The 16,657-nt window shown below is 34.8% G+C and overlaps 1 protein-coding gene across 2 annotated transcripts in view; it reads right to left on the bottom strand.

The window, feature by feature from the left end:
- LOC127879808 (enolase 4-like) overlaps window positions 1–16,657 on the bottom strand; it is a 41,130-nt gene that overhangs the window by 24,229 nt on the left and 244 nt on the right. For both annotated transcript variants that reach the window (XM_052426859.1, XM_052426860.1), the window contains exons 1-4: window positions 16,656–16,657; window positions 14,681–14,809; window positions 4,913–5,106; window positions 3,360–3,503 (exon numbers count right to left, since the gene is read on the bottom strand). The exon at window positions 16,656–16,657 is cut by the window's right edge. In XM_052426859.1, the coding sequence (XP_052282819.1) occupies window positions 3,360–3,503; window positions 4,913–5,106; window positions 14,681–14,809; window positions 16,656–16,657 (469 nt within the window). The remainder of the gene's footprint in view (window positions 1–3,359; window positions 3,504–4,912; window positions 5,107–14,680; window positions 14,810–16,655) is intronic.

Genomic DNA, 16,657 nt, shown 5'->3' on the forward strand with positions numbered 1-16,657 from the left:
GCAGGGAAGGCGGCCGCCTCCCCAACATTTCTGCTAGTTGTCGTTATATAAATAAAACATTAAATCTCCAAGAATTGCCGGCCCAAAACCAGCATTTTTGTAATCATGCGCCGTAAGTGCAGAAGCCATGTGTCCTCTCTCCGTCTGCTCCAAGGTTGCCAATAGTGATGTGTCAATATCCCTTGTTAGGTGTCATAAACCAGGGGCCCGGGAAAATGTCATTGCGTAAATTGTTGTTTTGTTCTTTTCCGTGATTGCACTGTCTGTGTTTTGATTAAGGACAGGCTATTCTTTTATTTTAATTGATCGCTTTAATCCAAAGGTCACTGCCACTTAAAACAATTTTGAGTAAATATACGCGTGAAAAACATTAATTTGATTGAAAATATTTTTGTTCTCTTAGTATAACATTTATTATTTGATTAGAAATCATTGAAACAAAATCATATATGTAATTGTTTAATGTTCAAAATGAGCATTCCTAATCAGTTCTAGGGACATAAACAAGAGCTGTCAGAGGACAGCGCGCTCGCCTATTCGAGTGCTTGACAGTATAACGTAAGCCATCATGGGGAAATTGTTCATATTCAATGATATTTCAAAAATAAAAAAAGGAAATAAATAAAAAATAAAAATGTGGGGGTGGGGGGGGGGGGGGTTGAGAGGGGAATATAATGTGGGGTGTGGTCATTTATTACACGATCTTTCAAAAAAAAAAAAAAAATGATAATAAAAAAAATTGGGTGGGGGGGGGGGTGAGGGGGGTATAATGTGGGGTGTGGTAATTTATAAGATGATGTTTAAACAAAAAATGGGGGGAGGGAGGTTGGGGGGGGGGAGGGATTCTGGGTAGGGGCATGGGGTATTGTTTGGGTGGAATCCATTGTGGTATTCAGGTAAGTGTTGTTTGTCAAAGAAATAAAAAAATGTGATCATAAATAAAGAAGTTATGGCAATTTAAGCAAATTGTTCAATTATCTAAGTGTAAAAGGGGCCATAATTATGTCAAAATGATTGATACAGTGGTCTGCTCTTGTTTATAGGTTGGGGTCATGTTGGTAAACAAGTATACAACATATAAAAGCAATATGTCAAAGGATATAGGAAATATTTGGGGTAGTACGCAAACTTTAACATAGATTTATCAATAATATGCATATTCTAAGTATAAAAGGGGCATTAATTATAACAAAATGCTTGATAGAGTTGTCTGCTCTTGTTTATAGGTTGGAGTGATGTTGGTAAACAAGTATGCAAAATATGAAAGCAATATGTCAAGGGACAAAGAAAACAAGTCTATTGTCAAGCAATATGGTCCCTTACCGGCTCCACCATTGTCAGAAATTCCACCATTTTTAGATTTTTTTGGGGGGGTTACCATAGCAACAACAACTTTTGACGTAGGAACAAAATGAAATGATGTGCATAATGTCCATTTGCCATATATCCATGTTGCAATTTTCATGAAAAAATATTAAGAACTTTTAAAATTATCACAGGATTCAGAAAACCACCATTTTCAGCAGTATTTCTAGTCTTTGTTGCCATAGCAAGCAGAATTTTTGACGTAGGAACAAAATGAAATGACGTACATAATGTCCATATTGCCATCTATCCATGTGTCAAGTTTCATGAAAAAATATGAAGAACTTTTAAAGTTATCGCAGGTTCCAGAAAAGTGTGACAGACTCACAGACTCACAGAGTGCAAACCATAGGTCCCCTCCGGTGAAACCGGTAGGGGACAATAAATGGGGTAGCACGAAAACTTTAACATTTGCTGCATATTCTAAGTGTAAAAGGGGCCATAATTATAACAAAATGCTTGATAGAGTTGTCTGCTCTTGTTTATAGGTTGGCGTCATGTTGGTAAACAAGTATGCAAAATATGAAGGCAATATGTCAAGGGACAAAGAAAATATTTGGGGTAGTACGAAAACTTTAACATTTGCTTGCTAACGCTAACGCAAACGCTAATGCCGACGCCGGGATGAGTAGGACAGCTTCACTATATATATTTTATATATAATAGTCGAGCTAAAAATGAGTTATGCCTAAATTTTTGTTTATTTAACTTAATTTAATAATATTTATTCATCCTGGTTCAGTATTTTAATAGTGCTTAAAATGTGGATATATTCTTTACTAATCATGTCATATTGTATTGGTTGTTGTGTATTTTCATGTGGTTATTTATTACAGTCTTCCCATTTCAGGTGTTAAACATGTTCATCAGTAATACAATATTAGTGTTGTGAATGTAATGTTAATGTAATTATTCCTCATATCATTGTTAAACTCTGTCATTAAAATACATTAACATTTACTTTATTTTATGTTTGAAATAGCACGAGTGTTTGGAAAGACAATATAACTGATGAGATTTCTGGGTCGTCGTCGGCGGCATTGGACAAACTGATTTCATAACAAACTGAGAGTGAGACAAAAATCGAGCACCATATTAATTGTAAATGTAATTTTTTTCGGAACCACAGGAGAAGACAACCCTCTCAAACGAATCCCTTTATGTTCCCAGTACAGAAACTGGACCGCCTCCCCAATGTTTGGAGGTTATCTACGCCCCTGGAAACCAAAATCGAGAACATTGTTTGTCACCACATATTGAATGAATGAGTACTTTTGAAGGTTGCTAATAAGTTTTTAAATGTCAGCACGAATTTCAAAACAGTTGCTACATCATCGCACCTACTTTCCTGGCATACTTGCAAAAATCATTTTTACGCTTGGACAATGGATACACAAGCAATATAATGCTTCACCTTAATTTTCTTAAATTGCTATATCTAAATTTGATACCAGTAAAAACAAGCAAATTCATTGAATTGATATCCCCCGCCAATATGCTTCTGGAAACAAAAGTGTTATGTTTGACACTCAAGAAAGCATTTTTTCAAGATACAAAGGGCGATAACTCCGTTATTAAGAGATGGTGTACAATGCTATTTGGCGTGCATCATCCTCTTATCCATATATATACTTATACCAAGTTTCAATGTCATCCGCCAAAGCACTTCCAAGATATGGCTCTGAACACAAAAGTGCCGGACGGACGGAAAGACGGACGGATGGACGGACAACGCCTAAACAATATCCCTCCGCCTATGGCGGGGATAATAAGGTAAGTAATATGAAGACAAAATTTTAAAAGTGAACTATGTAAGAAAATATTTTGAAACATTCATCACAAAAAAAAATATTGTTTATAAATCATAATGACATATAGTGATTGTCAATGAATCCCATAAAAAACTGGGGAGGCAAAGCCTTACTTGTTTATAGTTCAACTGTGAAACTCAATCAATTCCATAGCACTACATTTAATTTATAAGATAAGCTTACTTTCCAGACTTTGGTTTCTCCGACTTGGCAGCACCGCTTCCGGGAGTTTTTCCATCAGGGTCGACAGCCTCTCCAGCGGCATTGTCCTCTGCCTCCCGAGCTAGCCTCTCTTCCTCTGCTTCCTTCAGCTCCTCTATGTAACCACTGAAAACATTTACATATGGGCTGTGCTTTGTGAAAAGGGGGTTTAATGCATGTGCATAAAGTGTCATCCCAGATTAGCCTGTGCACAGGCTAATCAGGGACAACACTTTCCGCTTTTATTATACTTTTCGTTTAAATTTAGTCTCATCTTTGCCAAAATCTAGTTTTGGCAGAAAGTGTCGTCCCTGATTAGCATACCCAGCTCATATGTAATATACTGCCAAAGGAATACAACTGTTGGATTTTGCCAACATCAACCTCCGACAGGAGTGACAATATATTCTCTGAATTTCCAGGAATTCTATATTTGCATTTACTTGTGAATTGTTGTTAAAGTTTCAATTGTCTGTTCATGCTCTGAGAAATCACAGACAAAACATTAGTAAATTTTGTCACAGATAAGCAGAAATCCCCTTACGTGTTAATTTTATTGGAGTAAGAACAAGACATGCATTAGTTTAAGTAATTTAGTTTAATTACTACAAGTTATGGCAGACTGCAGATTGCTGTATTCATTAATATCTGAAACGATGTATCATGTAACTAACATTTTGGTCTAACAAAAAAACTTACATAATGTGGAAGCTCACAATATGGTCCTTTATACTCATACAAAGTTGCATCAACCTAAAGCTTAAGAACTTTTGTAAATTTGTCATAAGATCCAGATTTTAGTAATCATTTATTCCTGTAACCATAGCAACCACAATTTTTGCCAGACACATTTTTTTCCCATGTGGCCCTTTATCTAGCTACCGAGTTTTATCAAACTGGCTTAAATACTTTTTATATTATTGCATGATCTAGATTTGGAAGAACACATGGACGCCCAGACATAGACTGACATGAACGAATCTAGGATAAACCCTAGGGTATCCCCCTCTGTTTACACCCTTTAGGAGACGACAAAATTAGACCATTGATTTTGTTTTCTCTCAGACTCCAATATGATCACATCAAGGAAAAGAAAGGCTGACTTGCTCGTAATATGTTTCTTTGTTAATTTCGAATTAAATAATCTCGAGTTATGTATGTTTAATTTTTAGTTTATTTGGTATGTTGACAAACAAGGTATCTATCCTCTTTAAGGTGACATTTCCTTGAGTCACATAAGTAGATGACTCTATTTTTTATGAAAATCCAGTCGGGTTATGAGATTAGCTTATGCTTGTGTGTGTTGGATTCATGTGTGCACTGCAATAACGATTAATGAAATGTCATACAGCGACTTAAAACAACAGACGAAAGTATCAAACTATTTGGATTGATTGAAGGACGGAAGGACAGACAGAAGGACAGATGGAACAAGAGATGATAAAGGGACAATCTATACCACCCTCTTTAAGTGTAAGCAAAACAACACACAAAAATGTCAATGATTGTTAAAATCTCTCAATTATTGTATATACCATACGATTTTATCAAGTTCCTCCTGGTTATTTGGTTCCCTGTCTTTCAATCTTGCACACAATTCAGAGTTTATGATCTGCAAGGCAGCCTGCACATTTTTCTCGCGTTCATTTGCCTCCTCTTCCATCTCCTCTGGCTTGGTAGTTTCAGGGAGGCTGGGATTCACTGAAGAGCTCACAGTGGAGCTCATCATCTGCAATAACATTCAATTTTTTTTAGAATTTTAAGAATAATATAAAATAGAACTGAAACAAGAGCTGTCACCATAGGATGACTTATGCCCCCTATAACACTTGATAGGAGTTATGAGCTTTTTTCGAAACCTAAACGCAGATTTCAAAACCTAAACGTGGACCCTTAGTTCTAGGTCAAGTTTACAGGGGTCAAAATTTGTGTGCGTATGGTAGGCCTTGTCCATATACACATGCATACCAGATATGAAGGTTATATCTCAAGGGACATAGAAATTATGAGCATTTTTCGAAACCTAAACGCAGATTTCGAAACCTAAACGCGGACCCTAAGTTCAAGGTCAAGGTCACAGGGGTAAAAAAATTTGTGGGTATGAAAAGGCCTTGTTCATATACACATGCATACCAAATATGAAGGTTATATCTCAAGGGACATAGAAGCTATGAGCATTTTTGAAACCTAAACGCCAAAGTGTGACGAAAAGATGGACGGACAGACAGACAGACGGACAGACAGACAGACAGTCTGATCACTATATGCCCCCTTTTCTTCAAAAGGGGGCATAAAAAAACAATTATTTATAATGTAAATGGCGAAATAAACCATTTTGATTCCATGTTTTGGACACTTTTGAAAATTGAATTTTTTTTTTTTTTTCAGATTGGCAATAAATTCACCAATCAAACATACAGGCAGGACACACAACCTCACTTAACCTCCACTAATGCTCAATTGGTTATTGTCGGCTCGGGTACTACTTGCATGTACCCCGGTTACTCTTAAGTACATGTGCCCCGGTGCGGTAAATAAACTAACACATACCCAGCCAATTTATACTGTACCCAAGATTTATTCCCGCCTAAAATCCCATGTCGTAAAACGCGAAATGGAATACGAAACAAAATTCTTTTTGAATTTTTTTTTTCTCACCTCAAAACACATTTGAGCAGGAGTTTTGATAATATAGAGGCCATAGAGACCATATTACATAATATTGATGTATAAATATGAATATAATTCATTTGATAAACAAGAGCTGTCAGAAGACTATTCGAGTGCTTGACAGTATAACGTAAGCCATCATGGGGAAATTGTTCATATTCAATAATTTATTAGACGATCTTTCAAAAATAAAAAAAGGAAAAATTTATATTTTTTTGGGGGGGGGGGGGGTAGGGGGGGGGGTAGCCCGGGTGTACTCTGTCCAGGGTTTTCCATGGAAATCCATGGAAAATATGAGGCTGGAGTATTCGGACTAAGTTTCCAGCCTTTTCCAGCGTCAATATTTAAAAAAAAAGGGTGGAAAATTGTCCATGGTATGTGGAAATAGCCTGGAATAGTTTCCATGGTTTTCCAGGCTCCCTGGAATAATTACCATGGAACAATTTCCAGGGTTTTCCAGCCAGCATGGAATAAATACCGTCCGAATACTCCATGTAATCTGGAAAACCATGGATTCATTTCCAGGGTTTTCCAGATTACATGGAGTATTCGGACGGTATTTTTTCCATGCTGGCTGGAAAACCCTGGAAAATGTTCCAGGGTTTTTCCATGTTTAATATTCCATGGATGCCTGGTATAACATGGAAAAATGTCCAGCGTTTACCATGGTCACTGAATAAAAAAAGAAATTTCTGGTCTAAAAACAATATTCATGTATTAAATGAATACAATACTCACAGCTTAAGTAAATCATAATTTAAGGTTAGATTAAAACAAAACAAAAAATCAACATAATGCCTTAGTTTCTTCGATGTATTATTTTGTTCACAATTCATCAAAATATAACATCAGATTATAAATTGTGTTACATTTATTTAACAAATTATTCAGATCAAACAAGTGTTGTTTAATACATGCTTACAAAGCCTCTAGGTCCATTATCATAAATCAGGCCCTTACATAACAGAACAGACGCTACTTTAAAAGTTTAAAAGTATAATGCAACCTTCACAACATGTATTCAAAGTAACAAAATACAAGCAAGTCAAGTAATATACAGTAACAATTCACGAACCCTGTACAAACGATATACAAGAAACAAAATGAAAAATTTAAGTTATTTTAGCTGCTTCATGTATGTCACAATATATGTAGCTGCCCATGAGCACAAGGATACTATTTTTATGTCCCCCACTATAGTAGTGGGGGACATATTGTTTTTGCCCTGTCTGTTGGTTGGTCTGTTGGTTGGTTGGTCTGTTGGTTGGTTGGTTGGTTTGCGCCAACTTTTAACATTTTGCAATAACTTTTGCTATATTGAATATAGCAACTTGATATTTGGCATGCATGTGTATCTCATGGAGCTGCACATTTTGAGTGGTGAAAGGTCAGGGTCATCCTTCAAGGTCAGAGGTCAAATATATGTGGCCCAAATCGCTTATTTTATGAATACTTTTGCAATATTGAAGAAAGCAACTTGATATTTGGCATGCATGTGTATCTCATGGAGCTGCACATTTTGAGTGGTGAAAGGTCAAGGTCAAGGATATCCTTCAAGGTCAGAGGTCAAATATATGTGGCCCAAATCGCTTATTTTATGAATACTTTTGCAATATTGAAGATAGCAACTTGATATTTGGCATGCATGTGTAACTTATGGAGCTGCACATTTTGAGTGGTGAAAGGTCAAGGTCAACCTTCAAGGTCAGAGGTCAAATATATGTGGCCCAAATCGCTTATTTTATGAAAACTTTTGCAATATTGAAGATAGCAACTTGATATTTGGCATGCATGTGTAACTTATGGAGCTGCACATTTTGAGTGGTGAAAGGTCAAGGTCAAGGTCATCTTTCTAGGTCAAATATATGGGTCAAAATTGCTCATGTAATGTAACTTCTGCAATATTGAAGCTAGCAATTTTATATTTGACATGCATGTGTACCTTATGGAGCTGCACATTTTGAGTGGTGAAGGGTCAAGGTCAAGGTCATCCTTCAAGGTCAAACGTCATATTGGGGGACATTGTGTTTTACAAACACATCTTGTTCTCAGCTACTTTCACTTTAATGCAATTTAGGTGCTTAATTTCATTAAAATACTTTTATATAATTTTATTGTTCAAAGAAATTCAGAACATAATGCATGTACATGTATTACTTTCCAAGTGACAATTTAAAATGTAATTGCAAGTCTAAAACTTGTGTAGGCAGCTTAGTAAATTATAAGTACCCAGGTGGGATAAAATTACAGTTTTTAACAACTTTTTTGTTAATTAGCTGGGCTTCAGTAGGTCGTGGATCTTTTATAGAACTTGTACTGCTGTTATACTGTACGGCTCCTGCATTATCTCTGAAAGAAAAACAAAGCAAACAATATTACAAGAAAGTCATAAGTTTTTTACATTCATCTGTAAAAGTAAATGTGCAGCAATCATATGATTGAATATCTATACTTCAATGCTCATTCATATTTTAATCTATTTTAGATATTTCATATGACTGCTCAATTCGGTACATCTGGCTTTTTTGTATTTGAGCGAACATTAACGATCCTAAGTAGTTAGCAATTATTTCTTTTCCATTTACCGAAATGTATTCTCTTAAAGTTTGCAAGCGGGCTTTAATCTACTTGCTAACAGGCAACCACACAGGAAAACTGAGACTTTCAAGTGAATAAATTGGTGATTTAACTTATATTTTTATATGACTCTCTTTTATTTTGAAATTTATATTGTTGTTTTCTTAAATGCCCCAAAACAGGGTACACTAGCATGTATCTGGAAACTCAAACATATATAGGAATTTTATATTCAGATATTGCTATATGAAAGTTATGCTAATTTGCTAATTCATATAAAAATAACCTGTAATTGAAACTAGACCAAAATACTGGATACCAAAAAGACAAAATACTTTCAGGTGGTTAACACTAAATTACTTATATGAGCCCGGGGCATAACAATATTTACCATGAATTTGTGGCCATGTTAGTCCTCTTGGTAAATGCGCCAAAAGAGCCGCTTTGTTGTCTTGGGTTATTTCCCTGCCAAACTCTGCAGTATCTTCCATCAACTGGTCTGAGCTACAGTTAAAGCACATAATGAAAATGTATATAGAAAATAATTCAAGTATTGTTTTAAATATTTAGTAAAATGGTCTTTAAATAATAACTTACAATGAAGTAAATACATCACAAAGCATAGCATAACAAAATTTGTTGGTATGATTAGTACAAATTTATTATTGCTATATTTGGATGATGTGTAATTCTATTGGTATGAAAAAGCAAAGTGAAACCTAAAAAACAATGCTATTGGTTTAATTAATTTATTTATAAACATTAACAGCATTAATGAGCATTGAGTTCTCGTCATGCACAGCACATAACTCCCTTAGCCTCAGTTCCCTAGCCATGCATTATAAACTTCCGATACTACATTCAAGCTTATTAATATCTCCACATAGGACTTCTTTTATCAAGCTGCAAACTGCACTTAGTGAAAATGTGTGTGACAGCTGCTTTTAAACTTCTATATTTGCCATACTTTTACCTAAAATGTCACATAAAAAAGGTCTACAATTATGACATAACAAGAATAAATTTAAAGGAATATTTAGAAATAATGAAAAGCACAAACCTTCAGTTGTTGTTCTATTCCTAGACAGACTTTTGAAACACTTGTATGCATCACTTTTTAACAACATTTCATGTCACTTTCCAAATGATATCCATACATTATTATTTTAAGAAATTCTTGTTAATGGAAAAACTCATTAACTCTACTGTTTGTGAAATTACATTAACTTCATTTTAACAACAAGTTTAACCTGCATATTTTCTCCAGAATTTCAATCTAACAGGTAAACTTTCTGTATTTGAACTCAGCCAATCAGAAAAGGCTGTGATATTTTATAACCAATAGATTAGCCCCAGACATATCTGACTCACACACAGGCATCTCAGATAGTTTGTTAATTGCAAACCTGGACTGTAGTTAAATATTGAGTGTGTATACACCTTGAACAGGGTTAAGGAATGTAGACATTGCTTTGAAAGTTACTACTATTACTTCTACTACTAATACTACTACTACTAGTACTACAACTACTACTACTACTTCTGCAAAACTACTACTACTATTACAACAGCCACAACAACAACAACAACAACAACAACTACTACTACTACTACTACTACTACTACTACTACTACTACTACTACTTCTACTTCTACTTCTACTACTACTACTACTACTTCTACTACTACTACTACTACTACTACTACTACTACTACTGCTGCTACTACTGCTACTACTACTACTACTACTGCTTCAACTACTACTACTGCTTCAACTACTACTTCTACTACTGCTACTGCTGCTACTACTCCTGCTGCTGCTGCTGCTACTACTACTACTGCTACTGCTACTGCTGCTGCTACTACTACTACAACTCCTGCTGCAGCGACTACTACTACTTCTGCTGCTGCTGTTACTACTACTACTTCTACCACTACTACTACTACTACTACTACTACTACTACTACTACTACTACTACTACTACTACTACTACTACTAGTACTTCAACTACTACTGCTACTACCACTGCTACTACTACTGCTACTGATGCTGCTGATGCTGCTACTGCTACTACTGCTACTACTGCTGCTGCTGCTACTTCTACTACTACTACTTCTACTACTACTACTGCTGCTGCTGCTAATGCTACTTCCTTAACTACTACTACTACTGCTGCTACTAGTATTGTTATTATTATTTATACTACTATTGCTACCATTACTGCTACTATTCCTGTAAATGCTAAAACAACAACACAATAATAACTGCTACTACTGCTACTGTCACTTAAATTTGCACCAAAAGTATAATTATCAGTAGTTTAACTGCTTGTACAACTTATACAACAACCACTTTTACTTCTACTCTTACAACATATTCTACTGCCAGCACCAGCATTACTACTTCTACTACTACTACTACTACTATTACTACTATAACTACTACTATTTCTTCCCAAACATTGTTTTATGTTGTATTCATATGTTGTGTAAATTGTTGAACTCTGATTTACTTTGAATAAAATGTGTTGCATTTTTATAAGTTATTTTCTCCTCTTATAAAGTCTAAGTATTTTCCAGGGTCAGCTGAAAATGTAAGAGTCTTTTCCATGCTTAAAAAATTCTATGTTCCACTTTCCATGCTATCTGAAAATATTTTCCATGGTTATCCAGCCTAAATCCAGCGTTTTCCATTCCTTTTCCATGCTTTTCCATCCAAGGCTGGAAAATGCTCGGAAAAAAAGTCCACGTTTCATGGACATTTCTAGAACAAAACCCTGGAAAACCCTGGAAACTGTTTCAAATTCCAGGGATTTCCATGGAATTCCATGTTATACCATGGATTTCCAGCCTAAGTTCCATGATTACCCTGGACAATGTACACCCGGGAGGGGGGGAAGGGGGGGGTAGGGGGGGTTGAGAGGGGGGGTATAATGTGGGGTGTGGTCATTTATTAGATGATCTTTCAAAAATAAAAAAAGGAAAACAATTTTATTTTTATTTTAAGGGGGGGGAGGAGGGGGGGGGGGGGGGCAGGGATTCTGGGTTGGGGTGTGGGGTATTGTTTGGGTGGAATCCATTGTGGTATTCAGGTAAGTGTTGTTTTGTCAAAGTATTAATAAAATCTGATCATAAATAAAGAAGTTATGGCAATGTAATTTAAGTAATATGCATAATATAATGGTAAAAGGGCCATAATTCTTACAAAATGCTTGATACAGTTGTCCGCTCTTGTTTATAGATTGGGGTCATGTTGGTAAAGAAGTTTGCAAAATATGAAAGCAATATGTCAAGGGACATTGAAAATATTTAAGGTGGTATGCAAACTTTACCATAGATTTATCAATAATATGCATATTCTAAATGAAAAAAGGGCCATAATTCTTACAAAATGCTTGATACAGTTGTCAGCTCTTGTTCATAGGGTGGGGTCATGTTGGTAAAGAAGTATGCAAAATATTAAAGCAATATGTCAAGGGACATTGAAAATATTTGAGGTGGTAGGCAAACTTTAACATAGATTTATCAATAATATGCATATTCTAAGTGAAAAAAGGGCCATAATTCATACAAAATGCTTGATACAGTTGTCTGCTCTTGTTAATAGGTTGGGGTCATGTTGGTTAAGAAGTATGCAAAATATTAAAGCAATACACTACGTCTAGAGCTATTTCTGCCATCCACCACGCATCACCGTGATTCAGCCCAGAGTGGACAATTACTATCTTACGATACACCGTTGAACACAATGATTTGGCCATGGCAAATTGCGGTGTCAGTCTCTGCGTTATCGGGAAATTGATCTCATGGTGGACCACCGCGATCGCGGTGGACCACCACAGTCTAGGTGGTTTACGGTGAAATACATGTGCAACAACAACATTATACAAATGTACAGTCTGCAATATCGAAATGTACATGTTTATTCACATTGCAGATCGTAAAATTTTGTTTTTTTTAATTTTGCATGTACATGTATTACATGCACTTTATAATAAAATCACCGAATGTTCAACTCTTTTCTCTCGTGTTTGCCCTCTTTACAGAATCATTGACATGTCTTACATCGAGCATGAGTATAGTTTGCGTTTCATGCTTCAGCTTTTGTGTCAATTGTGTCAACTGCATGAAGTTTCCCTTGTTGTTCTTAATTAAAGATTTCTTTTTTGTAAACCTTTCGAAAACCCTTGCTCGTTTGTGTACATATATAGCTCGCCAACAATTACATACAAACATGTTACATGTATATGTAATTTGATATCAGACTATTTTTGTGATTTCCTGTTTCTTTTGTTACATGTATTGGATCGAATAAATGTACATGTACAAATTCGAGACATCCTGCAGTAAGTATTAAATCCGCGATATTTTAATATCATAGTCATGCTAAAAGATCAGTTGTCATGTTGGTGAGTGACTTTTTGTATATCTGTTCTTTGTTCAATAACAAGTTCATTTTGAAACATACACTGTATGTAAAATAATGTAAAAAAAGAAATCGAAATATTATGGTAAATATTGATTTACTTATTGTGTTACAATAATGTTGTGCAGTGAGCAAATACAATGTATATCAAATTTATAAAGTATCGATAAGAAGTGTTGTTAAGAAATCGCGGTGAATTTTACGAGTCATAATTTCACATTTAGCTTTTTTAAAACTGTTTTACTCTTTTATTTCAGATACGACCAAGAATATGGTTTTCGGAAAATAATGAACATAGTAACAACGCTGACGAGTTTTTTATTATTAATATTATAAACATGCATTTAAATACTGATTATGTTATAAATATGATTTTGTTATACATGTATATGTATGTCTATTTATTGTACATTAGCCATATTACAATACGAATAAAACGCTTGTTTTCTTAGGAAATAATGATGGAGAATGTGATGTCTACATCCATTTACTATATCGAATAAAATGGAGAATTTGATGTCTACATGAATTTACTATATCGAATAAAATGGAGAATTTGTTGTTTACAACCATTTACACATAACAGAACAGATGGTATTTGAACGCATTTTCTCACTTCTGTCGGAAATTTTAACAAAAACAAACAATTCTTTAAATAAACAACAAGTAAATCTTCATGCAGAAACTGTAGAAACAAAACATAAATTACACCACGCTTGATGAATGACATGTCAAATGATTCTGGAACGAGGGTGAACAATAGAAAATAATGATGATTGTTAACAATCAAGTTACAATGTATACAAATGTACATACAAATGTAACAAAACATTCTAGAACTTTGCAAAAATTGTACGGTCTGCACTATTGAAATATACATGTTCATTCACATTTACCTGTATTTCACTGTGAACCACTGAGGCCGCCGTGGTTAACTGCGATCGCGGTTGTCCACTGTGAGATCGATTTCCCGATAACGCCCGCGGTGTTCAGCCACTGTCGACGCGATCTATCATGATGGAAACACCTTCAGATCGAGGTGATTTTCCACGCTCACGAAATATTGTCCACGGTGGGAGTGTGGTGGACCGCAGAAATCGCGCTAGACGTAGTGTATGTCAAGGGACATAGGAAATATTTGGGGTAGTAAAAAAACTTTAACATTTGCACGCTAACGCTCACGCAGACACCGGGGTGAGTAGGATAGCTCCACTATATATATTTCATATATAATAGTCGAGCTAAAAAGTCGGCAACAATCAATCGAGCGTATTTACCGTACAAGGGGTACATTTAAGTATACTTAAGAGTACCCGGGGTACATTTAAGTAGTACCCAAGCCGGCAATGACCAATCAAGCGCCACTAACTAATATCTAAATATCAATTAAGATGAAATATATAGCAAGTAAGGCTATTTGAAGCTAAAAATAATCCTTTTTTTTAATCAAGAAAATAAAACATGTCAGATAATTCTTAAACATATGAAGCTGACTAAATTGATGATTATAAATATTGTAAATAAATGATTTTAATAAAACATATGCTAACAGGAATATAAAGTAGGATAGTCAGCAGCTTATTTGAATCTTAGTACATTTTATACAATTGAATGTCATCTTATTTGTACCTTGCTTTTGTTGTTGACTGTGCAAAACACATCTGTTTGTAGAGTTGTCTGTCCCTTACCATCAAGTGCTTTTCTAGCCTTGATTTGTGTAATGCTGGGACTCTTTGCAAAGCTTTGAAAATAGTCTGCCTAAAATATATCAAATGCAAGTATAAATAACTCATTGAGATATGTAATCTTTGTATACTTTTACTTTAATTACTGAAAAATTTGAAATAAAGTTTACACATGTATGAGCATGTTACATGTAAAACTAAACCTAAATTTTCTCAGTAAAAAGGTCATTATTCTCCTTAATTGCCGGTCATAGTTATGGCCCTTGGTGACCATGTGTAATGCCCCTGATCAAATGTGTGAAGTTTTAATTGAATATATTTGGTAAATGTAGAGACAAGGAGTTGTTACTTCTAAACTTTATCCATGATTTTCTTAAAAGGGTTTATCCTGGATTTGCAAAGTTCTGCTTAACTTCAGGTCAGAGTTTTAGGCTATGTGAGAATAATCATTTGCATATCTGTAGTAGTAACAGATCTATAGAGTAATGTGGCTTGCAAAACTTGCTTTAGAGCAGTATAAAATCTGGTTAGAAGTAAAGCTCAAACTATTTAATGCAAAAACAAGCTAAAGATACACATTATCTGTGACTTTTACTTTTTTATTTTCATGTCTCAGAAATAAAACCGTAAATAAGGTATCAGAAAAACAAAACACTAAAAAAGACAATTGTAAAATATAGTCAGAATAAATACATCACATAAAACATATAATGTCATTTAAACAAAACTTGTAAATGTAATTCCTTGTTACATCAGCCTGTAACTTACCTACAAACAATTTCAGCAAAATATATATACTTTGTATATCTCCGTCAATTACCTGAATTTAATTTTAGCGCAATTCATGTGTAAAAATTATATTTTTTCAGTACTAGTGACCTAAACCCAATGGTCCCCAAATGCAATCACATCTTTACATATCAGCTAGAGAAAGAACTTGTTGCATAAAATAGTAGAGTAAGAGAGTTTGATGGTTAAAAAAACAGGACAGCAAAGAAGGGTCCCCATGCAGCTACATTTCATCTCTTTTCCTCATACCTTTCAACAAGCGAGGCTGCCAAGCGGTTTAAACCTCAAGCCGCACAGCCATTAGGGGTCATTTTGAGTTACTTTGTAGCTGGCTGGCAACTTGTTAGAATATAATTGTTGATAGTCCCTGTTTGAGGGCATTAAGGAAATTCTATGAGAGTCTCATCTCATTGAGACCTCAGAGAATACATGTACCAAGTTAGCAGTCAGTCTGAACCAGTTTAAAATAACCCAGCAAAAAAATGTTAATTCTTTTGACCACAATAATTTCTTTGGGGTTTAGTGTCAATGTAAGAAGATGTAAAAATAAAGGGTAAAATTTATTTTGTATGATGACAGGTTAGGCCAGACGGCATATGCATTTTTTGTCAACTATATCTAATAAAAGTTAACCCTTCTGAAAATTATAAAAAATCACTCAGCTTACAAAATTAGTATTTCAAAACATTGTCATGGCATTTGTTTTCAATCAGTGACAAGTTTATTTGAAAATAATAAAGCCTTCTATATCCATATGCACATTTCAAAACATAACTCATTCAACCATGCAGTTCCGGTTAACTTTTTGCTGCATTTATTCCCCCTGTAAGCATAATACAAAAGCTTTCTTGCTAAAACTATGTTAATTTAATCTTTTACTTACTGTATACCTTAGACACTTATCATTTTGATTTTATTGGGACCTTATGGAAAATTAAATACAAATTAATCGGAACTGCTGATTATCCGGAACTGGTTAACTGATAACTGTATACATGTATGATGCAAAACTTTTACTTAAGTCCTGACTATGAAAGGTTCTGACAGATTTATATGGATAAATAAATTTTTAAAATTTCTCCATTGACTAGAGATTTTAACCGCCAGCTTGTTATTATTTGAGAAATTACCA

This window comes from Dreissena polymorpha, chromosome 4 (assembly GCF_020536995.1).
Source record: "Dreissena polymorpha isolate Duluth1 chromosome 4, UMN_Dpol_1.0, whole genome shotgun sequence".
NCBI classification, from domain to species: domain Eukaryota; kingdom Metazoa; phylum Mollusca; class Bivalvia; order Myida; family Dreissenidae; genus Dreissena; species Dreissena polymorpha.